The following is a 25,978-nucleotide window of genomic DNA, read 5'->3' as shown; positions in this document are numbered from 1 at the left end:
TGTTTATGCTCTGAAGCTAAACTACATAATGACAGCTTCACAAGTTATATTTAGACATCGTTTCAGTCCAGAGTTAGCTAGGAAAGCCTCCTCCAATTTTTTCATGCCAAAGTACCTACCAACCTGACAAAGAACATGTAAACAATGGCAGTCTAAAACTTTATATGAAAGAGTTTGCTAGAGCCTTCCTGTCTGAAATAGGTGTAGTCAGACGAAGGTTAAATAGCATGGGGCATCCTCTCTTAGGATAACACAGGAAGACACCCTCTAGGACACAGACACAGCCAGGTAGTATCTCTTCACCGGGTAGTACTGGGTGCATGGAACCCTTTTCACCACCCATACAAGAAGTGATAAAAAATTCAATTTTTATTAAAAGGGGGTTGGATACAGTCAAGGAGGACAGACCTATCAATGGCTACTAGTCTGTTGGCTATGGGCCACCTCCAGCCTCTGAGGCAAGATGCCCTTGAATACCAGTTGCAAGGGAGCAGCAGCAGGAAAGAGAGCATGTCCTCGCTTCTTGCCTGTGGGCTTCCCAGAGGCACCTGGTGGACCACTGTGTGAAAGAGGATGCTGGACTAGATAGGCCTTGGGCCTGATCCAGCAGGGCTGTTCTTATGTTCAATGATTCCTCTTGAGTGTATCAAAGCTAATCCCGTCTTATTCTGTATTACCTCTAAGTAAGTTATAGCTAAAGATTTTTCTAGCCTAGAATCTAGGGGCAGACTTGTGGCGGGGGGGGGGGCTAGGGCAGGTTTGCACCACTAAATTTCACTCTTGCTCCCCCACCCTGCAATTATTATTTTTTTCCCCAGACAGATTTTTAAATAATTGAATGTTATCTTTAAAAGGCCAGATAAGCTGCCCCCTCCCCCCGCCTTTTGCATCTCCTAAGCTTTTAGGCTAGCTGTGAGCCTGTCTAGTGGCCTATAGCTTGTCAAAGTGACAGCACAGAAAGCAAGTTATTGTGCTGTGTGATACAATCACAGGAAAACAGTACTTCTGCTCTTTCTTCAGAAGTTGGCCAGATTCTGATCCATGATGAAAAATTTCCATCTCCACAACTGAACAATGTCTGCGTATCAACATGACCCAATATGACCCAATACAAGAACCAGACATGTTAATTAGAGAGATAATACTATCAAGATATTGTACAGAAGGTGGACAAGAACACAAATCTGAGGTTAATGGCTTCATTAGTCCTTCATTCAAATACACTGACTAAGTCATTATCCATTTGGATGGACATTTTGGTAATTAAGATTCCCAAATATTATCAACATGCCAAGGTGGCTGATCTGGAGAAGCTCAGAGAGTCACAGAGGACTGGATCTTCAGGGGCAAGATAAAGGCATCCGAATCCTAGGCTGATGGCTCCTTTTATCTTGGAAAATTAAGGTCTTGGGGAAGGATAAAATCAATCTGAGGAAGAGGGGAATGCTCCCTTAGAAGGGACCCCTTCCATAAATGAATGTATGAATGTAGCCGCCCCTGGACTGTGGAATGCGCTCCCTGAAGAAATCTGTAATCTGAACTCTTTATTGGCTTTTAGGTGAGCCCTCAAGACCTATCTGTTTAAAAAAGCCTTCCAGGGTTTTTAAATTGTTGTAAAGGGTTTTAATGTACCTATTTTTCAGGGGTTTAAACTGTTTAACTGTTGTTTTATGGTATTTTATAAATTTTAATTGTAGATTGATTTTAACTGTTTTTGTTTAATCTGTAAACCTCCCTGAACAAATTTTGGAAGGCCAGTATAGAAATTGAATGAATGAATGAATGAATGAATGAATAAATAAATAAATATAAATAAATAAAGACTTTTTAAAAGTTGTCAGAGATGGGGAGGCTCTTATTTCAGCAGGGAGCACATTCTAAAGCTTCAGGGCAGTAGCGGAGAAAGCCTGTCCCCGAGTAGCCACCAGACAAGCTGGTGGCAACTGCAGATGGACCTCTCCTGATTATCTCAGTGGGCGGTGGGCATAATGGAAACCTTTTGGAACAATGAGAACCAGTGGGACACGGTTACTCCTGGATATAAACTCTATAGAAAGGCCAGGGAAGGGCAAATTGGTGGTAGAGTAGCACTGTATGTTAACGAATGGATATAATCTAACAAGCTAGAAAACCTAGGAAGACCAGAGTCCTCCACGGAAACTAGGGATGTGATATTGCCCTCCTGACCAAAACACTGACAGTGTCTGGGAATTGCAAAAAGAAATCAGAGAGGCATCAAAGTGAGACAGGGTTGTAATAATGAGTGATTTCAATTACCCATACACAGACTGGGCAAATTCACATTAAGATAATGACAAAGAGGCCAAATTTCTAGATACACTGAATGACTGTACCCTAGAACAGTTGGTCATAGAATCAACTAGAGAGAAGATGACCTTAGACTTAATCCTGAGAGGTACACAGGACCAGGTGCGAGATGTCAGTGTTGTAGAACCTTTAGGGAACAGTGACCATAGCGTGATATAACACAGACACTTTAACTTCAGGAAAGGAAACTTCTCTAAAATGAGTCTGGTGAAAAGAAAACTGAAAGGGAAAATCATGAGAGTCACTTAGCTCAATAATAGCTATAAAGGGGGGAAGACTTCCTTTAGAAACTGGAGGGCCTGCCCAAATGTGGAGAACAGAAAGGAACACAAACTCTGGCAGAAGAAATGCAAGCAGACAAGAAGGGATGCAAAAAGAGAGAGTGAGGAACATTTAGCTAAAAGCATCAAGGGGAATAACAAAAACTTCTTTAAATACACCAGAAGCAAGAAACCTGCCAGGGAGGCTGTTAGACCATTAGATAATGACAGTGTGAAAAGGAATTATTAAGGAGGATAAGGAGGTTGCAAAGAAGCTAAATGAGTTTTTTTTGCATCTGTCTTCATGGCAGAGAATACTGAGCAAATACTTGTGCCTGAACCAGTGTTCTCAAGGACTGAGGCTAAAGAACCAAGTCAGATAGAGGTGACGACAGATGACATTTTAAACTGTCTGAAAAAATAAAATCACCAAGGCCAGATAGCATCCATCCAAGAGTCCTTAAAGAACTCAAATGTGAAATTGCTGACCTTCTTGCAAAAATATGGAACATATCCCTACAATCAGGCTCTGCAACAGAGGACTTCAAAGTCACTAATGAAATACCTATTTTCAAAAAGCAATCCAGGGGGAATCCAGGAAATTACAGGCCGGTTAGCTTAACATCTGTTCCAGGAAAATTGATGGAAAGCATTCTCAAGGATAAAATTGTTCAACATATAGAAGAAAAGGCCCTGCTGAGGTAGAACCAGCATGGCTTCTTCAAAGGTAAATCTTGCTTCACCAACCTTTTGGAGTTGTTTGAGTGTCAACAAGTGGGTAGATAAAGGTGATCCAGTTGATATAGTATACTTGGACTTTCAAAAAGCTTTTGACAATGTTTCTCATCAAAGACTCTTGATAAAACTTAGCAGTCATGGCATAAGGGGACAGCTTAATGTGTGCAGTGGTAACTGGTTGACATACAAGAAAGAGAGGTTAGGAATAAATTGATAGTACTGGGACAAGTGCTTTTTAATTTATTCATAAATTATCTAGAAGTTTGGGTAATCAGTGAGGTGGTAAAATTTGCAGATGACACCAACCTATTTAGGGTAGAGAAATCCAAAAGAGATTGTGAGGAACTCCAAAAGGATTTCTCCAAACTGGGGAAGTAGGCAACAAAATGGCAAATGCAGTTCAATGTAAACAAGCATAAAGTAATGCATATTGGGGAAAGAAAACTCCAACTTCACATATGCGCTGATGGGGTCTGAGTTGTCGATGACTGACCAGGAGAGGGATCTTGGGGTTGTGGTGGACAGCTCGTTGAAAGTGTTGACTCAATGTGCAGCAGCTGTGAAAAAGCCAAATTCCATGCTTGAATCATTAGGGACTGAAAATAAAACTGCTAATATTATAATGCCCTTTTACAAAACTATGGGGCGGCCACATTTGGAGCACTGCGAACAGTTCTGGTCACCATACCTTAGAAAGGACATTACAGAACTGAAGAAGGTGCAGAAGAGGACGACCAAGATGGCCAGAGGCCTAGAGGTCCTTCCTTACATGGCAAAGCACAACACCTAGGGCTTTTTAGTTTAGGAGAAAAGGCAATTGGAGGAGAGGCATGACAGAGATCTTTAAAAATCATGCATGTTGTAGAGAGGGTTCATAGAGATTTTTCTCTCTCCCTCTCATGTAACACTAGAACCCAGAGGTCTCCCATGAAACTGATTGCCAAGATATTGAGGACCAAGAAAAGGAAGTACTTTTTCATATAACACATAATCTACTTGTGGAATTCTCTACCAAATGATGTGGCCCTTTAAGAGGGGTTTAGATAAATTCATGGAGGACAGGTCTATCAATGGCTACAAGTCTGGTGACTATAGGCTACCTTCAGCCTCAGAGGCCTCTAAAAACCAGTTGCAGGGGAGAAACAGTAGGAGAGAGGGCATGCCCTCAGCTCTTGCCTGTGGGCTTCTCAGAGGCATCTGGTGGGCCACTGTTGGAAACAGGATGCTCTAGATAGGCCTTGAGCCTGATCCATCAGGGCTGTTCTTATGTTCTCATGAGGTCATTCATTTGAGTCAATTAAAAACATAGATTCAAACTGAATAGTACGTGTGTGGCTGAGCAAGTTTGGTAACTATTGCAATGTGTTATAGTTGGTGTTGCTACTCAGAATGACTAGAAACTTCAGCATTCCAGAATAAGATGAAAGGTTAGACTGGGACAAGTAGGTTTGATCATCTCTCACATATGCTTTAACGTTTCCACTAGATCCTAGTTTGTTTCTGGCTACAAGCCAACAGGGTCTTCTTTGTGGTAGAAGCAAGACCATAAAATATCCTCCCCAGGTATATTAGCCAGGTACCTACATTGTTGTCTGTGAGGTGCCAGTTAAAGATGTTTTATTGCCCACTCCTTGGACAGCATCAGATTGGTGTTAGTTTCAGTGTTTCACTTGCTTGATTTTTGTTGGCTGCTGTATTTGTGTTTGTTATAGTTTGACTCTGTTTCATTGTAATGGATTCTTTTATTTGTGCTGGGCTGCCTTGGAGTCCTGTATTTGGTGGAAATGTGGAATAAATATTTTAAATCCTTTGCAAGTTTACTCAAAAATAGGTCCCACTGGGTGACTTAGTGAGGTTTCTGATCTCATGATCAAAAGTAAGGTACAGGAACCACCAGCTAAGATTCTAGAGCCATGTGCACTCCTGAAAATCAATCATGTGGATGGGGAAAATGGGTGGAGGACCAGAAAGTGATGTTGTACAAGGAGTCAATCATACTTGGTTGCCATGGGTTCATTAATAAACCAGCCCACTGACTTCAATGCGAATCAGTGGTACCTTGTCGACCAAACAGCATGAACATTTACGTTTCATATGACAGAGAAATACTGGTCCTCTCAAGAACTAGCACCCCTTGATTCTGGGAAACCAGTCTTCAAGTGCATTGCTTAGTGCCCTGAGATGTGTGTGGCTTTTGTTTGTTCTCTTGTATTTAGTAGGGGGAGAACAACTGACACTGTTCTGCCCCCGCATATGTCCCTCTCCACCAAGTCCCTCTCAGTGGGACTCTCGGTGGTTGTTTCTGGTGTCTCCCTTGTGTTAATCATGCTCTCTTTCTTCTTCTCATTATTTTTGCCATGTAAACTACTTTGTTGAAAAGCAGTGTATAAATATTTTTAACAATATAGACAAGCCATCTTTTAATTTCTGCAGTTGCTCTACTAAGAAGATATACATTTTGTCTTCAGTTGTATGACAGATACTTTGGATTATATTCCTAGGTAAGATAAAGACTATTGTTTGGTTGCCAGCAGGTATGTTTCTTTTTTTTATAGCAACCAATTATTAGGCATGCTAAGTTCAGTAAAAAGGTGAACTAGAACGCTGATTGCATTCAGTGATTTAAAGAAAAAAAAATGCTTTTCTTGCTGGTTAAATCAGTGATTTAACTTGCCTTGATTTGAAATTAATCTACCCTGTCTAAAAATAGTACAGAGGTACTTGGTCAGATTACTGTGTGAGTATCAAACTATTGATGTGAATTCATAATACTGGTGTAATGTGATTTGTAATGCTCACCCTGAACTCTTGAAATGCAAATGGCTGTAAACAGAGCAGGATTTAACTATTTTCCTTTCAATTTGTTTTCTTTGACGTATTATGTATCTGATTAACTCTGTTGTTCCTCATACATATTTAATAAATTCTCTTTAAAATAAAAATGTCACAACTGACTGTATAACCAGATACAGACTTGTTAAGATGAAAAAATAAATGCCCGAAAAAAATTAAAACTCCAGTGAATCTCACTTTTTAAAAAGCCAATATTGAAACCATAGAGCAGCTAAAATACTGCAGAGTGTAGAGATTAACTAGAAAGCTACCTGTTTCAGCATTTCTCTTCTTCCAACAGGAGGATGAAAGGACCTTAAAATGCTACAATGAGATTCCTGATTGCAAAACCTACAAATGTGCAGAGACATGTGAAAGCTTGATAAGTTCACGTTCCCTGTGTATAAACATGCTTTCACTGCCCGCTCAGTCTATCAAACCATAATTAGAAAATGGTGCACAAATCTACTGAAACAGGTGTTTTTCTCTGCTCCCAGAACACACGGAACAAACAGTTTGAGTTTTTCCTGGGTGCCCTACAGTGAGTTGGATTCATGGTTGCTTCAGAAATGGTGAAGTAAACAGCACACACCATTTGTTCTGCTACCATTCCCAGGCTCAGGGGTCATATTCCTTCCCTTGAGTTTGACAGTAAATAGTTGCCTACCTGTAAGGCTATTCAGTCTGCTTCCTACCAGGGGCATTTAGTTTTCGTTGGCCGCCTCTTCTCCTCCCCCCACCCCCACTTGCGTGGTTTGTTTGCTTTTTGCTGTTTTCTATGCTATTGCTTTAATGGTGTTGTCAGTCTCCACTAATATAGATATTATGGGGGGGGAGAGTGTATAGATATATTTATAAAAATAATCTGACAAGATAAAAAAGCATTTAACAATTTAAAATTTTCAGTTAAAAGCCTGAGAAAACTATCAGTTTGACTGACTGATTTTTATACTTTCATGAGGCATCCCAAGGCAGTTTACAGAAGTTAAAATACAATAAAACTCCATAAAAATCACATTTAAAACCATTAAATCAGTTAAACAGTAAAAAACATAGAACACCAAAAATCAAGAGAAGCTTCAGCACACAGGCCCTAATCTAGTGCATTTCCAATATATACACCAACATTCATAGCAATGTGGCACTTTTATTCTCCCCCCACCCCTCCTCTATAAATACTGAAATGTTTGTCAACATATAGTTTTCCTACGATTATAGTAACAATACTACTGGCAGTGAATTCCTAGTTATGTTACAGGTGCCAGTGATAATGTAAAAATGAAAGCTATTACGGAACATAGATGCATAAAATGAAAGGAATCATGATATTTAACACAGATTACCTGTTGTTTTTCTTGTGGTTGTGATTTGAGAGCAAGTCACTCCCCTAAAATAAGGATTAGGAGCATTAGGCCAGGGCTTCTCAAACTTAGCACTGGAGCTGAGCATGATGGGAGTTGTAGTCCAGAAACATCTGGGGACTCAAGTTTGAGAAGCCCTGCATTAGGCAATTCTAGGTTCTTCCTCAGCTAACCACATAATATCCATGTAAATGACCCTTAGGAAGGTAATATGTAGGTATAAAAGTTCCGTGGTTGGTTTTGTGTGTGGTGTTCACTGGGGCAGTGTTTGGTTTGTTAATACCCTTATCATAAGTTCTTTTTGTGCTGTTTTAATCTTATAGCAGCCTGAGAAGTAATGGAAATCTTGCAGAAAGCACATATATGCGTAAAAAGCAGTTGCTGATATCCTAACATGACCAACCAACAGAACTGAAGATAGATCAGGTCAGGCTTGGTTCTTAATAGCTGATGTCAGTAGAGGACTAAGGCAAGTTTTTGCTATTATATATTTTCTCCCCTGTAAGTGAATAGTTTCTATTCAATCTAATAGGGGGGAAATAAAACACTGCATCTGGAGACAGCATTACCATGAGGCAAAAACTAGCCCCCTCTGTTGTCAGTGGGTGGCCTGACCAGAGCTGAAGGAATCCCTGCAGTAACAATGGTGTTCCCGTAGCACTTACTCCACCTGTTATGATCAGGATTTTACTAGTGTTTAATAAACCTTTCCAAATAATGTGAGTTTTCCTCATACTCCTACATATTGAAGAAAAGAGCAGACTTTCCCAGCAATTAACATTAGACAGGTTTGTTCAATTGCTTCTAAGTAATGATGTTCTACTTAAACTAGGATTTTTTTTAAAAAAATTGCCCATTGTAGCCAAAAGTTTGTATAGATGCTAACATTTAATTATTTTAAGTAATCCTATCATATTGGGGATCTTGAAAATTGCTCTCTTGAATAACACCATTATAATGGCTGAATTATTCATTATCCATTCATGAAATTAATTGAGAACTCTAGTTCCTTGTTGGTTTTCCATCCCGTAGGTTTAATTCCATCTGTGTTACTAGACACCTACCATTCAGGATGGAAAGAGAGTTAGAGGAAAGAATGCATTACTATGGTTTCTCCCCCTCTGTATTGATAACTCTGGAGTATGAAAATGCCAGGACTAACCTCAGACAACGAATATACGATATGGAGCGACAAATTGACCAGGGCTCTGTTCCTGTTGGTGTCCATCTGGGCAACCAAGTTTTTAGTTTTAACCCTTCTAGATATCTAAATTCGATAACAGTGCCAAAATACTGTAGAGTCTTGATGCAGGCACAATGTAATGTTTTACAAACAGCAATTCTGGAAGGGAGATATCAAAAAATCCCCTATAAAGAAAGTACTTGTCACTGCAATTCAGGAGATATCGAAACAATGGCACATGTGCTCCTTTACTGCCAATTTTATCAAGATTTATGGTATAAATATTTAACTCCTTTTATTAGTTTTCAGCAAGGTTGAACAGACTCTTTTTATCCTGATTATCTCTTAGCTGACCAGAACAATTCAATATCTTATAACGTGGCTACATTCTGCTTAACGGTCAATATAATTGGCCAGGAGCTATTAAGAATCCAATAATTAGTTGTTCTGTTTTGATGTTTAACTACTATATACTGTGTTACAACATTTATGGTTTACTCTGCTGGTCTTCTGTATGTCTTCTTATCCGTTCAGTCGTGTCTGACTCTCAGTCACTCTGTGGATCAATGTATGTAAGTATTATTATTTTACTGGTCTGCAACTATATTTTATTAATTGCACTCAGCCATTAGGTACACCTTTGATGCTGGAAGTTATAACAGCAGCCTTGCTGGATCAGGCCCAAGGCCTATCTAGTCCAACATCCTGTTTCACAGAGTGGCCCACCAGATGCCTCTGGGAAGCCCACAGGCAAGAGCTGAGGGCATGATCTCTCTCCTGCTGTTTCTCCCCTGCAACTGGTTTTTAGAGGCCTCTGAGGCTGGAAGCGGCCTATAGACACCAGATGGAATAGGATGTGATATTGCCCACCTGACCAAAATACTGACAGTGTCTGGGAATTGCAAAAAGAAATCAGAGAGGCATCAAAGTGAGATAGGGCTATAATAATGGGTGATTTCAATTACCCATACACAGACTGGGTAAATTCACAATCAAGTAATGACAAAGAGGCCAAATTGCTAGATATGCTGAATGAAATTGCTAGATATGCTGAAAGTGTACCCTAGAATAGTTGGTCTTGGAACCAACCAGAGAGAAGACAACCTTGGACTTAATCCTGAGTGGAACCCAGGACCTGGTGTGCGATGTCAGTGTAATCGACCCTTTAGGGAACAGTGACCACAGTTCGGTCTAATTCAGCAAACATGGGGAGAGAATCACCAAGGAAGTCTAACACAGTCACTTTGAACTTCAGAAGAAGAAACTTCTCCAAACTGAGGGGCATGGTGAAAAGGAAGTCGAAAGGGAAAATCAGGAGTCACCTCGCCCCAGAATGGGTGGAGTTTACTCAAAACCACAATACTGGAAGCCCAGTTAGATTGTATACCCAAAAGGAGGAAAGGTATCACTAAGTCCAGGAGGGTGCCAGCATGGATAATAGGTAACCATAAAGGAAACCATAAAAGGGAAGAAGACTTCCATCCGAAATTGGAAGACCTGTCCAAATGAAGAGAACAAAAAGGAACACAAACTCCGGCAAAAGAAATGCAGGGTAACAATTAAGGAGGCAAAAAGAGTGTTTGAGGAACATTTAGCAAAAAGCATCAAGGAGAATAACAAAAACTTCTTTAAATACATCAGATGCAGGAAACCTGCAAGGGAGGTGGTTGAGGGAGTGAAAGGGATTGTTAAGGAGGATATGGAGGATGAAGAGAAGCGAAATGAGTTATTTGCGTCTGTCTTCACGGCAGGGGATACTGAGCATATACCTTTTCCCAAACCAGGCTTTTTGGGGATGGAGGCTAAAGAACTGAGTCAGATAGCAGTGACAAGAGATGATGTTCTAAATTGTCTGGAAAAACTAAAAACTAGCAAATCACCAGGGACGAACGGCACCCATCCAAGAGTCCTCCAGGAACTCAAATGTGAAATTGCTGACCTCCTTGCTAAAATATATAATTTATCCCTGCAATTAGTCTCTGTACTGGAGGACTGAAAAGTAGCCAATGTAATACCAATTTTCAAAAAGGGATCCAGGAGCAATCCGGGAAATTACAGGCTGGTTAGCTTAATGTCTGTTCCAGGCATGGAATTCCATACTAGAGATTCTTAGGAAGGGGACTGAAAATAAAACTTCTAATATTATAATGCCCTGATACAAAACTATGATGCAGCCACACCTGGAGTACTGTGTACAATTCTGGTCACCACATTTAAAAAGGGACACTGTAGAACTGGGAAAGGTGCAGAAAAGGGCAACCAAGATGATCAGGGACCTAGAGCGCCTTTCTTATGAGGCAAGGCTACAACACCTGGGGCTATTCAGATTAGAAAAAAGACAACTGTGGGGAGACATGATAAGAGATCGATAAAGTCATGCATGGTGTAGAGAAAGTAGATAGAGAGAAATTCTTCTCCCTCTCACGTCACACTAGAACCAGGGGTCATCCCATGAAATTGACTGCCAGGAAATTTAGGACCATGGAAGTACTTTTTCACACAACACATAATCAACTTGTGGAATTCTCTGCCACAAGATGTAGTGGCAGCCAACAACCTGGATGGATTTAAGAGGGGTTTGGATAACTTCATGGTCTATCAATGGCTACTAGTTGGAGGGCTATAGGCCACCTCCAGCCTCAAAAGCAGGATGCCTCTGAGTAGCAGTTACAGGAGAGTAACAGCAGTAGGGACGGCATGCCCTCAGCTCCTGCCTGTAGGCTTCCAGCGGCATCTGGTGGGCTACTGTGTGAAACAGGATGCTGGACTAGATAGGCAGTGGAAATAAGACCTCTGGGGAAGATATCTGGGTGCTGCTGAGTGTCCTGCTCGCCAGAGGGCTGCGGGCACTTGCCACTGGAGAGCTGACAAGTGTATTTATAGATGCCTGGTTTTGTCCCAGAAAAGAGCTAGTGAAAACTGCACAGATCTATATAAAGCAATACTTGAAGTGAATGAAATGGAGATAGTATCAGAATAAAGACTTCTCATGAAAATGTAGTAAACAGATTGGACGCTTCACATCTACATGCCACCAGTAAAGATGAAAGAAAATGCATTGCAAGCTCAAGTGTCTAATACTATCTTTCTGCTTTCAGGGGATCACAATGTTTTTTACACTCTGTTAAGTATAGTGTCACCAAACATCATTGTATATAAGTTAACTTAATCAGAGTTAGTAATAAAATAAGCCCATTATGCACATGCATGTTTTGGTAATCAGTGTAATTTGCAGTAGCCTTAAAGCAGCTACAACAGAGAGGCTATATAACATTTGGTGCTTCCCTTGTGAGGACTGAGGTTGTAAAGCTGAAAAGCAAAAGCAGCATGTGCAGGCCAAGCTTCATATTTTACTCCTGCCTTTCCACCTGTTAAGCTCCCCCAGACTGAGACCCTAATGAGATTTTGCGGGGAGGAGAAGGAACAAACCTCAGCTGGATCTCCATGCACTGGGAAGGGTCCTCCAGGAATCGTAGCCCCCGAACAGCTGGAAGTTTCTATTTCCACCAAAGCCCTTCTGGAAGAACCCCAGATCATGAGGATCAAGTTGCCCCCCTGCTGGCTCTCTGATCTGCCCCAGGAGCACAGGCAACATTGAATCAGGCCTGGTGGTGAAGTACCCACCTGAAGAGTGAATCAGCAGTGGTGGTGAAGTACCCACTTAAAGGGCCTAGGGAGAAAAGCTCAGGCACTTGTCACAAATCTGATCCCATCTCCTCTCCAGGAAGAAGCTGGATTCCAGTTTCCTATATAAGCCTAGCATTTGCAACCAAGCCTTCACTGGTACAACAGCTTCATTTGGCGAGCTTTCCCTAGAACCAGCTTCCAGGATCTTGTCCAAGCTTGAGTTTTGCTCCAGCTGCTGGCCCAAGCCTCCTGCCTGATCACCCCATTCTCTGTTCCTGACCCTGACTGCTCCTTTGGCTTGGCGTCAGCCTCAGCGCTGGCTTCAGGTCCCTACCTAGCACCACGGCTCCTTGCCCTGATGGACTTGTCTTCAGATTGGAGGAGGATCCCTTCATCTTGCATTGCAACTTGCAGAAGTATAATTTCCATCTCTGTCTTTGCTTGCTAAATGCTATCTTTGCTTGCTAAGGGTCGGCTTGAGCCTTCACAAAAGTATGGACTAGTCTTCCTACTGAGAACTCTGGTCCAGGCTACAGTAACATTGGTTCTTGCCAACCAGCAGAATGACTCGTATGGACTCTGCAAACAGCGATCAGTCACTTAAGTGTCAGGTGTTAGGTAAATTGTTAGGCAACCTGTTAGGCTGCATAATTTGATTCCAAGTTTTGATCTGTGTCTAACCTCTTTTGGTACTAGTTTGTTTCTCTACTATATCAAAATTTTTAAAAGTAAAAATTGGCTGATTGATGTTTAAGAGGATTCCTGTCTCACTACCTATCCATCACACTCACAATTGGATTATTTTCTGATTTTATAGACCTCTATCATGTCTCTCCACAGTCATCTTTTTTCTAAACTAAATAGCCCCAGGTGTTGTAGCCTTGACCCATAAGAAAGGTGCTCCAGGCCTCTGATCATCTTGGTTGCCCTCTTCTGGACCTTTTGCAGTTCTACAATGTCCCTTTTTTGATGTGGTGACCAGAATTGTACGCAGTACTCCAGGTGTGGCTGCACCATAATTTTGTATTAGGGCATTATAATATTAGCAGTTTTATTTTCAATCCCCTTCCTAATGATCCCTAGCATGGAATTGGCCATTTTCACTGCTGCCACACACTGAGTTGACACTTTCAACGAGCTGTCCACTACGACCCCAAGACCCCTCTTCTGATCAGTGACTAGGCTCAGATGCCATCAACGTATACTTGAAATTGTGATTTTCCCTCCCAATGTGCATCACTTTCCCTCCCAATGTGCATCACCTGCCAACACTGAACCGCATTTGCCATTTTGTCACCCACTCACCCAGTTTAGAGAGATCCTTTTAAAGCTCCTCACAATCCATTTTGGATTTCACTACACAAAAGAGTTTGGTATCATCTGCAAATCTGGCCACCTCGCTGCTTACCCCTACTTCTAGATCCTTTATGAATAAATTTAAAAGCACCAGTCCCAGTACAGATCCATTGTGAAAACTCTCAATTTATCCCTACCCTCTGTTTCCTGTCTCTCAACCAGTTAGCAATCCACACATGTACTTGTCCCCTTATCCCATGATTGCTAAGTTTTCTCAGGAGTCTTTGATGAGGAACTTTGTTGAAAGCTCTTTGGAAGTCCAGGTATACTATGTCAACTGGATCACCTTTATCCACACACTTGTTGACACTCTCAAAGAACTCCCAAAGGTTTTTGAGGCAAGATTTCCCTTTGCAGAAGACATGCTGGTTCTCTCCCAGCAAAGAATGTTATTCTATGTGATTTGCAATTTTATCTTTGAGGATGCTTTCCATCAATTTTCTTGGACAGACATTAAGCTAACTGCTTGTAATTTCCCAGATCACCCCTGGATCCCCTTTTTTAAAATTGGTGTAACATTGGCTACTTTCCAGTCTGATTCAGTCCAATCCAGATCCTGATTGCAGGGATAAGTCATATATTTCAGCAAGGAGGTCAGCAATTTCACATTTGAGTTCTTCCTTCCAATTTTGGAAGGAAGTCATCTTCCCTTTTATGGCTTCCTTGATGGTACCTGTTAGCCATGCTGGCACCCTCCTGGACCTATTGGTACCTTTCCTCCTTTTGGGTATACATTCTATCTGGGCATCTAGTATTGTGGGTTTGAGTAAACTCCATTCATTTTGGAATGAATTGACTCTCCTGATTTTCCCTTTCAGCTTTCTTTTCACCATACTCATTTTGGAGAAGTTTCCAAAATTCCCAGGGCAAATGATAGACAACCCATTTCTCTCCTAAGCCTGCTGCCTGTGTGCCAGAAAAGGACCTGAGCGAAGAGAGGGGGTTGGTGACAGCCACAAATAATGGCTGACTGGTGAGCTAAGCCTAAATTTGTAGATCCCTGGACAGAAGTAAAGGCTGAACAGCTCCCACATAAAACAAAAGTGTTTGAGATCATGTCAGGTGATATGACAACTAAGTCTGTTGTGTGTGATCTGGGATGGTTGCTTCACACCTGCAAGTAATTTTTTTAATACTCTTTTCTGAAAATGGCTGCTTAAAGGAATAATAATAATAATAATAATAATAATAATAATACCTGGTAATGGCTTAAGAATGGTTACTTGAAGAAAGAAACAGAGGGTTTAATACTGGCTGCACAAGAACAGGCACTATGAACAAATGCAATAAGAGCAAAAGTCAAAAAATCCACAACAAACAGCAAGTGCCACCTTTGTAAAGAAGCAGATGAAACAGTGGACCACCTAATCAGCTGTTGTAAAAAGATCTCACAGACTGACTACAAACAAAGGCATGAACAAGATAGCAGGGATGATACACTGGAACTTCTGCAAAAAATACAAGCTGCCTGTAGCCAAAAATTGGTGGGACCATAAAATTGAAAAAGTTGTCGAAAATGAAGATGTAAAAATATTATGAGACTTCCGACTACAAACAGACAAGCATCTGCCACACAATACACCAGATATAACTGTAATCGAAAAGAAAGAAAAAAATTAAAATAATCGACATAGCAATACCAGGGGATAGCAGAATAGAAGAAAAAGAAATAGAAAAAATCACCAAATACAAAGATCTACAAATGGAAATTGAAAGGCTGTGGCAGAAAAAGACCAAAATAATCCCAGTGGTAATTGGCGCCCTGGGTGCAGTTCCAAAAGACCTTGAAGAACACCTCAACACCATAGGGGCCACAGAAATCACCATCAGCCAATTACAAAAAGCAGCTTTTTGAACAGCCTATATTTTGCGACGATATCTATAATAACCAACAGTATTGATGATAAAATTCAGCCATCCCAGGTCCTTGGGAAGGACTCGATGTCTGGATAAAACAAACCAGTCAATAACACCTATCTGACTGTGTAAACAAGAAATAATAATAAAAAATAATGGATACCTTTTAACTCAATAAGCTAAATGTTACTTGTGTGCCATAAATGAGAAATCTTACATTGAGATTGGACTCCCAAGCTCTTACATTTGGCAAAATAATTATCTCCCCAAAATGAGATTGTTCTACATTGGGTTACAATTGGATTAATAAACTTCACACAGACTGCTCTTGCAAATCAAGCTTAAATGAGGTGACGGTGGAAAAAAATCTATACCAGACAGCACGGATTTAAAGTGAAGTAACAGAGTGAAAAAGCTGAGACAAAGCCTAAACATACGCTTCATTTCCTTTAGTGGTAAAATGGATGGGGGGCATCTAAAGTGTCTTGACTGCTACCAAACTATGTTGCTCAGAGAGAGAGAAAAGGAAATAACTTACAGTTTCTAGTGAACTTTCAAGTAAACAGGAAGTTTAAAAGAAAAGGGGGAAAAAGCAAGCAACACTGCACAGACTTACAACGTATTTAACCTCAAACGGATAACTGTAAAACAGGTACTGTGAACATGTGTGCTACTAACCTCAGAAATATTTGGATTTGAAATAATTATCACACTCAGGGCACCAATGCAAAAAGTGCTGTTAAAAAAGCAGATATGCCTGTTATAAAAGCAAATTCATCTTGAATGTGAGCAACAGCTAGAAGCAAATGCTGAATATAAGGAATAGGTGCTTTAAGCCAGGTATTGTTTTATTATTATTAATTCAATTTCTATACTGCCCTTCCAAAAATGGCTCAGAGAGGTTTATACACAGAAATAATAAATAAATAAGATGAATCCCTGTCCCCAAAGGGCTCACAATCTAAAAGAAACATAAGACAGACACCAGGAACAGTCACTGGAGGTACTATGCTGGGGGTGGATAGGGCCAGTTACTCTCCCCCTGCTCAATAAAGAGAATCACCATGTTAAAAGGTACCTCTTTGCCAAGTTAGCAGGGGTTAATGCTTGGGAATTTAATTTCTTCAAGATTTGGCAAAATTTACTGTCATCTGATTTCAGATTGCTGAACAATTCAAGAGTATTTTCACCAATTCTATGTGGAGAAAAAGCTGTTGTGTGACCTCTTCTTTCAAATCCACACAAAACAATTGCCAAGCACGACCTCAAGGCTAAAATACACACTGAGCAGCATTGTCAATGACTAGTTGTAGGCTGAAGTTGGTGATGAATGAATTAGGTGGGTCTCTGTGAGCATATTATATGAAGGGACACCATCACCACCTTCACCTGCTGCTGCTTTTCAAACTGGAACTAGCCTGCCCCTCCTCACAAAGGCTGCAGGACCACCAATGGCATATGAGGTAGACCGTGTGTGTGTGTGTGTGTGTGTGTGTGTGTGTGTGTGTGTGTGTGTGTGACCACTGCCACTTATACCTGCTGTTGGTGTTGTTGTTGTTTTTAAAGATAAAAGTAACTTTACAGTTAACATTTCTTGGACATCTCATAATTACATACATCAATCGGGGGGTTCAGCGGCCCTCTGTTCTCCACCTTCCAAAACACACACACAGAGAGATTGAGAGAGAGAGAAATAACACTTTAATTTGCTGTCTATTCCATAACTGGAATGCTGTTCACCTGCTGTTTTTGACGTTTTATGTTGTCTGCAAACTGCCTTGCAGTCTTTGGATGAAAGGTAGTACAGTACTTAAATGTAAACCACAGAATAAGTAATAAAGATGAACACTCCAAGGTCTACACTGGCCTTCTAGTGTAGCCTTCCAGGAACAATCAGTGTGACTGACTTTCGACCTCTAAAGCCTTTTGACACACATTGAGCACTATTTAACGCACACTGATCATGAAATGCAATGGAATGGGATTATAGACAACTAAATTCTGCTGGGTTGTGCCCACTCTCTTTCTTTTCCTCCCCCACTCTCCCTCTGTTACCCTGTTATTTTAAAAGATTAAACAAAAATGGAAACCCCAACTAGAAGTTGAAAGCCTGTATACCAAAGCAGGCTGTAAAATGAAAACCTGGTGTAATTAGATTATTGCAACTACAATAAGATGGTCACCCCTGGAGGTCTGTGGGTGGCATAGGGCATTAAGGTACTGTTGTGCTGCAGGATTGGGTACATTTTGACTGAAAGCAAGGAGCAAGGAACAAAGCCCCTAAAAATCCTTCTAATCTGAAGTTCAGTCCAAAGAAAGGGCACTCATGGGCTTCCCAATGATATTCTATATCTTTTAAATTAGCAATTCCAATATACTCCCTTCCCAAAGTGCTGTGGACTGTTGCTATGTTTCTGGACTCAACATGTTTAAGCTTTGCTTGGCCTATGCTAAACTAATTCGAGTCAATCTGTCTACATCTAGGGATGTGCACCAGACCGGGCCAGGGCCATGTTAGAGGCCTTCGAACCAGTCCAGATTGGGGCCGGGCCGGCGGGGGTATGTAGCATTTAAGGGCGGGGGGGAGTACTTACCCCTCCCGCCGCTTTTCCCCCTACGGCGCTCGACTTTTTAGCAAAGTTTTTGGGGCAGCAGCGTTCCTCTCTGCCGCCCCTGCTCCCGTCGTTGCCCAGCAAGGAACATGGCTGAATGGGGATTTGAACTCGGGTCTCCCTGGTCCTAGTCTAGCACTCTAACCACTACACCATGCTGACTGCAATGCACTCTTTGTGGGGCTGCCTTTGTATGTAGTCCAGAAACTGCAGTTGGTCCAGAATGCGGCAGCCAGGTTGGTCTCTTGGTAATCTTGGAGAGACCATATCACTCTTATCTTAAAAGATCTACACTGGTTGCCAATAAGTTTCCAGGCAAAATGCAAGGCTTTGGTTATAACCTATAAAAGCCCTAAACAGCTTGGGCCCTGGGTATTTAAGAGAATGCCTTCGTCCCTATGAACCACACTGCCCATTGAGATCATCTGGAGGGGTTCATTTGCAGTTGCTACCAGCTTGTCTGGTGGCTACTCAGGGATGGCCTCGAGGCTTTGGAACACACTTCCTGCTGAAATAAGAGCCTCCCCATCTCTTACAACTTTTTAAAAGGCAGTCAAGATGCATTTGTCCACCCAGGTTTTAATTAGATATTGTTTTAATTGTGTTTTCAATAGTTAATATTTTGAATTTTAATTGTTTTAATGTTTTAATGTTTTAATGTGTTTTTATTGTTTTGTTGTAAAGCACCCAGAGACTTGCAGTTTGGGTGGTATACAAATGTGTTAAATAAATAAATAAGTAAACCAACAGATGAAGCCTGAAAGTAGGGTTGTGTAACACAACCCTACCTTCAGGCGTCTCCATAGCCCTTTCACACAGGATAATGCTACCTGCCCCCAATCCAGCTCAGAGCTCTAGCTGAGAACAATTTTTTATTTTAAGAAAATACCAAGTGTGCTTCATCAAACATGGCAGAATTGACAGAACTACCAAGAAAACCCACAGGAATGCAATGGGCCAGCAGCAAAGTCATCTGCACAAAAAGTAAGGAGACGGATTGTGGGCGGGGGTAGATAATGTTTTTTTAATCTTCCATTGAGAGAGAGAGAGAGAGAGAGAGAGAGAGAGAGAGAGAGAGAGAGAGAGAGAGAGAGTTATGTGCACACACTGCTTTGATTCTGCCTCCCAGAACAAAACTCTTTCCGCTCACTGACCCAGAGTAATAGAAATATATATATTTTAAATGTTAATGCAACTCATTGGCAAAGGATAGAAACAAGGCATTAGAATTAATTTCATTATAATTAATGAAACTATGGCAGAGCTTGACAAATCCCAGGCACCAGGAGCTGTTATGCCTCAAAATCTAACAGTGGCACCTAGGATATTCAGAGGTAGAGTTATTTAATAATATCTTTATTTGTCCCAGGCAGCCCTATGGTGCAGAAGCCCATTTACCACCCTCCCCCTTCCAAAATGTTAGTCATTAAGTCTGGTAATTTCACCAAGTGTCCAGTGCCTTGACCCCAATTTTTTGGGCTGGCTCCTGCATCCAAACAGAATTTGTTGAAGGCCTCAACTATGGTTTACAATTCATTTACAGGATATATCTCCATGCAAATTATTGCTTTTATGGTGATCCATATTATTAGGACAAAACTGATTTTTTTGCATGAGACCCTCGCTACCTTACCCTCCACTTTGTGTGCTTGCCAAACTCCTGGAGACAGACAGGCAAGAACCCCAAATTCCTGCATAGTAACGTCCACAATTGGCAAAGGTTTCACTAACAATACGGTTCATGTGGTTTCCTTTTTAGCTTATTTAACCAAGGGCCAATAAATTACAGCTTAAGAAACTACATTTATGTAATCAAACATAATGATGTGTTCTGGATGGGGCTATGTAGCCCTATCCTGGACTAGACCATTTTACACATAGAGGTAATTGTGAACCATTACGTGGACAAGAATGGTCATGTTCCATTATTAATGGGCAAAATGAAACTGGTTCACTGAAATAAATGGAGGGGTTGGGGAATATCTAAACTTCCATAAATCTTCCGCCTATAACACATCAATTGCCCTTTCCTTCACTGCATTTCAGCCATGGAAACGTGCTCCGGAACCACTGTTAGAATCAGCTCCCTGACACATGATCCTAAAGTTTCTATGAGGTTAATAAAATAAAATAAAAGATGCAGAGCTGCTTCACACTTCATGAGGTAGATTCCAGATTTCAAATAATGAAAGCATCTGTAACCATAGCTTGCTTAATGCACATACCATTTTCTGGCTTAGTTTGCCTTTCCTTACTTTTGCTGGTTTGAGTTTTGATAAGTCATCTAAGTATCAGCTTTAAACTCAGATTTTGTTATCAGCAAACATCAGAATGGGACAGAGAGTTTCAAGAAACATGGAGCTGCCACACAAAACGACAACCCTTTGTTTGGCTCCCCCTTCATAACATCTAGTACAACTTATCAAGTGCCCCGACTTCATTTCACTTCTGCCAGCTGCTGATAATTATATAAGCTGGCAGTGGGGAAACACAAAGCAAAATGACATCAGAAAATAGGGTAGTAGACAGAGGGAGGAAATGGCAGCCTTGTGTTTCTTATAAAGTTCAGGTTCTGCTCACAGAATTGTCAAGGTTTCTCCTATAAGTTCAAATCGATTTCAGGTTACTCTAGCAAATGCCATATCTACCTGAATTGAAGACGACTCTGAATTTAAGACAACCCCCTTAAAAATGCAGATTAAATACAGGACATACCTTCATTTACTCAAAAGGAACAGGACTCTGAATTTAAGACAACTTCCCAATTTCCAATATCAAAAAACTTGGGGGGGGGGATATAGGATTCAGGAAATAGAGCAACACAAAACATAAGCTACAAGGAATGCGTGTGTAGGGGTGGAGGGTGGGGCAGTGGAGAACCAGGATCACTAGCCAATCTTCTTGGCCTAGTTAAAGCCTCATGCAGATAAATGAACTAGCAAATAAGCCAGAAAAGATGAAGTATTAAAATTCACAATCTGAGACACAGATATACCTTTCACAGGATGCAGTCCAAACACTGGTACTGTCAGTATATGAAACAGTATCTACATACAAGTACTCCCCCCCCCCCCCGGGAAAAGGTGTCAGGGGTGTGGCACATGCATTCTTATAAAGAACTGATGAGCAGAATTAGGACAAAAGAAAATCAAAGACAATGGTCTGTGCTTCTGTTTTCTTTTGAGAATACAAAGTAGCTCCTTCCAAGAAGTTCAGATCACTTGCTATTCTAATATTTAAATTTAGATTTACTGAACTAGAAGAAACAATATTCACATGGCTCTTCATGTGAAATACTGGCACAATGCCCACCCGCAATAGCATAAGATGTTGCTTGACAAAATTAACAAAGACTTCCAATAAAGAGACTTACCCAATGTGTCTTTCAGATTTTTAACCAAGGAGCCCTTCTTCAAGCTGTTCTTTCTCTCGACATAATTGGATGGCACATATCCTGTTTTATTGGCTGCGTTTCTTACCCTCCACCATGTTTTGGAATCATCTAGCAGCCAGAGGCGTTCATTCTTCTTTATGTCAAGTTCTTGGTCCTGTTGTGCAGTGTAATCCCACTTTGCTATAACAATAACTTCTTCTGTCATCTTTCATGGAGTCCCTCTGTCATAAAAACAAATACATTCATTGAGACACTGCAGATGCTCCTCGACCACAAATTTCAACATTAAAACTTGGAAACCTACAACAAACATTAAATAGCAAAATCAAGCTTGCAAAGCAAAGCAAAATAATTTCAGTTTGGACTCAGACGTAGACTAAATTGTCTTATAAAGTAAATCTCAACTAGTCCCTTGGGGGAGGGGGGAGAATGATGTGCTATTAACAATTGTGAAGATGTGGCACAGTACACATCCTCTTATCTGTCACACCCATTGTTCCACTTCAGGAATGAATGCATGAAGCTGCCTTATGCTGATCATTGGTCCACTGTTTATACTGACTGTTAGTAGATCTCCAATAATTTCTTTATTTTAAATATGTAAGTCTTGCCTTTACACATTGTACTAAAATGCTCAAGGTGTCTAACATTTTAAAATAAAATTCACTAAAACCAGCACATCATATAAACAAAAACAAAACTGAAGAATAAACTATAAAACAGAAGCAAACATGGCAGATACAATCCCATCATAGCAGTATAAAGCTACAGCAGATAAGTAACTGGCAGAGCATGTAGAAAGTCCTAGGTTCAATCTAGGGATGTGCACGGCACAGTTGCCATGGTTCAGTCCAAATTTAGACCAAACCACAGGTCTGCAAGCTAATTGAGTAGAAATAACTCAAAGTGGTTCATGATCGAACCAGCCCAATTCACAGTGGACCAGTTCACAATCGAACCGGTTCTGAACATTCCTAGTTTAATCATTGACATCTACAGATAGGGATGTGTATGTGTGCATATACAGACAAAAGGCAGTCACACTGCAATATCTGTATGTATTTATTTTATTCATTTTTCAAATTTGTAGACTGCCCCAAACTTCTGTCTCTGGGCGGTTTACGACATAAAACAGATTAAAAATGAAACCTTAAAACAATTGAAAACCACACTCCAGTTAAAAGGTTTGGGTGAAAAAATAAGTCTTTAGAGGCTTTTAAAAAGTTGTCAGAGATAGGGAGGCTCTTATTTCAGCAGGGAGTGCATTTCAGAGTCTCAGAGCAGCAACAAAGAAGGCCCATCCCTGCATAGCCAGCAGATGAACCTCTCTGGATGATCTCAATGGGTGGTAGGGTTCTGCATTCCTTTTAGGCTGCACATGCACACAAACCAGCCACACAGTCCTGCTCTCGTCCACTGTGACCCTACCCCCACTGAGAGGCAGTAGGGGAAAACAGTTGGGCAGGGGACTAGGAAGAAGGTCCACATGGCACAGAGCAATGAATTCATTGCTGCTGAATCTTTCCGACAACCTTTCTGATTACCCTTCCCTCTCAAAGAACCCCAAAAGGCTGAAGGAGAAGTTCCTCTGATAGAAGCCACGTGTTTGTTTCCATTTTCTTCCTGTAGGTTGATTTGGCTCTTCAAAGAAAGAGGATATGGTGGTGGTACAGTAGGAAAACTGTAAATGGAAATGGCTCTCTGCCATACGGAGCTCAGGGAAGTTTATATAATAAGAATTGCTTTTTTAAAAAAAATTGGACATTGGTATTGTGCTGTGGAAAGAATACACAATCTCTGGGGGGACCTGTATCTGAAATCTGCCAAATCTGAAATGAAAGGGATTTTTGCTTTCCTTCCCCAGACAGAATATATATATTTGAAAGCTCACTAAGCAATTACTCTAATTAAAGAAACTGGAAAAGCAAACAATGGTAAAACAAAGGTTTCTTTTTTTGTAGTAGGGAAGATAAATTTGGACATCTTTTAAAAGACACATGCACTTCAAAAATCTTAACACATAAGGAAAATACCCCAACCCACCCCCACTCTAACTCCCCATCCACCACAATACTCTTTTGGTTTTATTTTTATATATTTTTATAAATTTAAAAAAAACCTGGCTTTTTTAAAAAAATGCATATTTGTAGCACACAAAACAATACACATGATTTCTTGGAGAATTTGGTGTTGCTTTCTGCTGGTTTTAGTACCATCGTGCTGCATATTTGACTGTTTTGGTTTATATTTGGCTTTAATATGCCTTTTGTGCACAATATTTTACATATTTTCATATGTTCATGTGTGAGAGGTACGTTATATTAGTTGCTTCATCATGAGTTTCAGTATAAGAGCAAAATACTCTTCTGTTTTAACAGAAACAGTTTGTGTGCACACTATATGTTATTTATTTAACATATTTTTATACCTCCCAAAACTTACGTCTCTGGACAGTTTACAAGATAAAACATTAGTTTTTCACTGTGTGCACTTTCTGTTCTTCTTTGTGCTTGTTGTGTGACATTATTTTATTTATTTATATGCCACTTTTTAAAAAAAGTTCTGAAAGTGGTTAACATTGGAAAGATTAAAAAAAAAAAAGATTCCCTGTCCCCAAAGTCAAAGAGCCAGTTTAGCTTATCTAAGGCATGTGTTAGCTCCAATCTCTAGGTTATCTGGAAGGAATGGGAAGCCTACTGTCTTTATAGGTTAAGAGTAAGAAAGCAAGGATGGATTCAAATTTAAATAACCAACACTTATTTATTTTTGTTTTATAAAAATTATTATATATTTATTTTTAATACAAAATATTTATTCTTCTTTGGGCCACTTTATAGTGCGCACAATGCTTTGATACTGCCACCCAGGACAAAAGTAATTCTGCTCACTGATGAAAAAAGTTAGAGGCAATACTGGTGGGATACAGGGAGAAGATGTTCCCTTAAATCCCCAGGGCCTAAAGCTTAAGCTGTACAAAGGAAATCACACAGCAGAGAAGCCTGTCTCAACAGAAAGGTTTTCACCAGGCCAGAAATGGAGTGAAAAATATTGCTAGACAGAGAGCAAGACATACCTCCTTTGGGAGGGAATTCCACAACCTGGATGTGGCCAGAGAGAAGGCTTTCCCCTGCGAAATCGGACAAATATCAGATGCTGACAGGACATGGAAAAGACCCTCTCCAGCAGAACACTCAAGAAACTTCTCCAAAATGAGGAGTATGGTGAAAAGAAAGCTGAAAGAGAAAATCAGGAGGGTCACTTCACTCCAGAATGCACGGGGTTTACTCAAAACTACAATACTAGAAGCCAAGTTAGATTGTATACCCAAAAGGAGGAAAGGTACCACTAAGTCCAGGAGGATGCCAGCATGGATAACAGGTAATGTCAAGAAAGCCATAAGAGGGAAGATGACTTCCTTCCTAAATTGGAAGGCCTATCCAAACGAAGTGAACAAAAAGGAACACAAACTCTAGCAAAAGAAATGCAAGGTGACAATGAGAGAGGTGAAAAGAGAGTTTGAGGAACATTTAGCTAAAAGCATCAAGGAGAATAACAAAAACTTCTTTAAATACATCAGATGGAGGAAACCTGACAGGGAGGCAGTTGGATAATGAGGGAGTGAAAGGGATAATAAAGGAGGATATGGAGTTTTCAGAGAAGCTAAATGGGTTATTTGTGCTCATCTTCATGGCAGAAGATACTAAGCATATACCTGTTCCTGAACCAGGCTTTTCGGGGATGGAGGCTAAAGAACAAAGTCAGATAGAAATGACAAGAGATGATGTTCTAAACTGTCTGGAAAACCTGAAAACTAGCAAATCGCCAGGGTCGAATGGCATGCATCCAAGGGTCCTGAAAGAACAAAAATGTGAAATTGTCGGCCTCCTTGCTGAAATATATAACTTATCCCTGCAATCAGGATCTGGATTGGACTGAATCAGACTGGAAAGTAGCCAATGTTACACCGATTTTTAAAAAGGGGATCCAGGAGTGATCTGGGAAATTACAAGCAGTTAGCTTAATGTCTGTTCCAGGAAAATTGATGGAAAGCATCCTCAAAGAAAAAATTGCAAAGCACATAGAATAACATTCTCTGCTGGGAGAGAACCAGCATGTCTTCTGCAAAGGGAAATCTTGCCTCAAAAACCTTTGGGAGTTCTTTGAGAGTGTCAACAAGTGTGTGGATAAAGGTGATCCAGTTGACATAGTATACCTGGACTTCCAAAGAGCTTTCAACAAAGTTCCTCAACAAAGACTCCTGAGGAAACTTAGCAATCATGGGATAAGGGGACAAGTACATGTGTGGATTGCTAACTGGTTGAGAGACAGGAAACAGAGGGTAGGGATAAATGGAAAGTTTTCACAATGGATCTGTACTGGGACTGGTGCTTTTAAATTTATTCATAAAGGATCTAGAAATAGGGGTAAGC

General features: G+C 40.5%; 2 protein-coding genes across 5 annotated transcripts in view; both read right to left on the bottom strand.

Moving 5' to 3' along the window:
* NCK2 (NCK adaptor protein 2) overlaps positions 1 to 25,978 on the bottom strand; it is a 112,685-nt gene that overhangs the window by 16,986 nt on the left and 69,721 nt on the right. For 2 of the 3 annotated variants that reach the window (XM_053310885.1, XM_053310888.1), the window contains one exon: positions 21,528 to 21,769. In XM_053310885.1, coding sequence (XP_053166860.1) covers positions 21,528 to 21,753 — 226 coding nt within the window. In that variant the 5' untranslated portion in view covers positions 21,754 to 21,769. Of the gene's footprint in view, positions 1 to 21,527; positions 21,770 to 24,621; positions 24,782 to 25,978 lie in introns of all 3 variants that reach the window. The other variant, XM_053310886.1, reaches the window with a different exon arrangement.
* ECRG4 (ECRG4 augurin precursor) overlaps positions 1 to 25,978 on the bottom strand; it is a 200,928-nt gene that overhangs the window by 105,243 nt on the left and 69,707 nt on the right. The gene's annotated exons all lie outside the window — the stretch shown is intronic.

This window comes from Hemicordylus capensis, chromosome 3, assembly GCF_027244095.1.
Source record: "Hemicordylus capensis ecotype Gifberg chromosome 3, rHemCap1.1.pri, whole genome shotgun sequence".
Classification (NCBI taxonomy): Eukaryota; Metazoa; Chordata; class Lepidosauria; order Squamata; family Cordylidae; genus Hemicordylus; species Hemicordylus capensis.
This window is presented reverse-complemented; position numbering and strand designations above follow the sequence as displayed.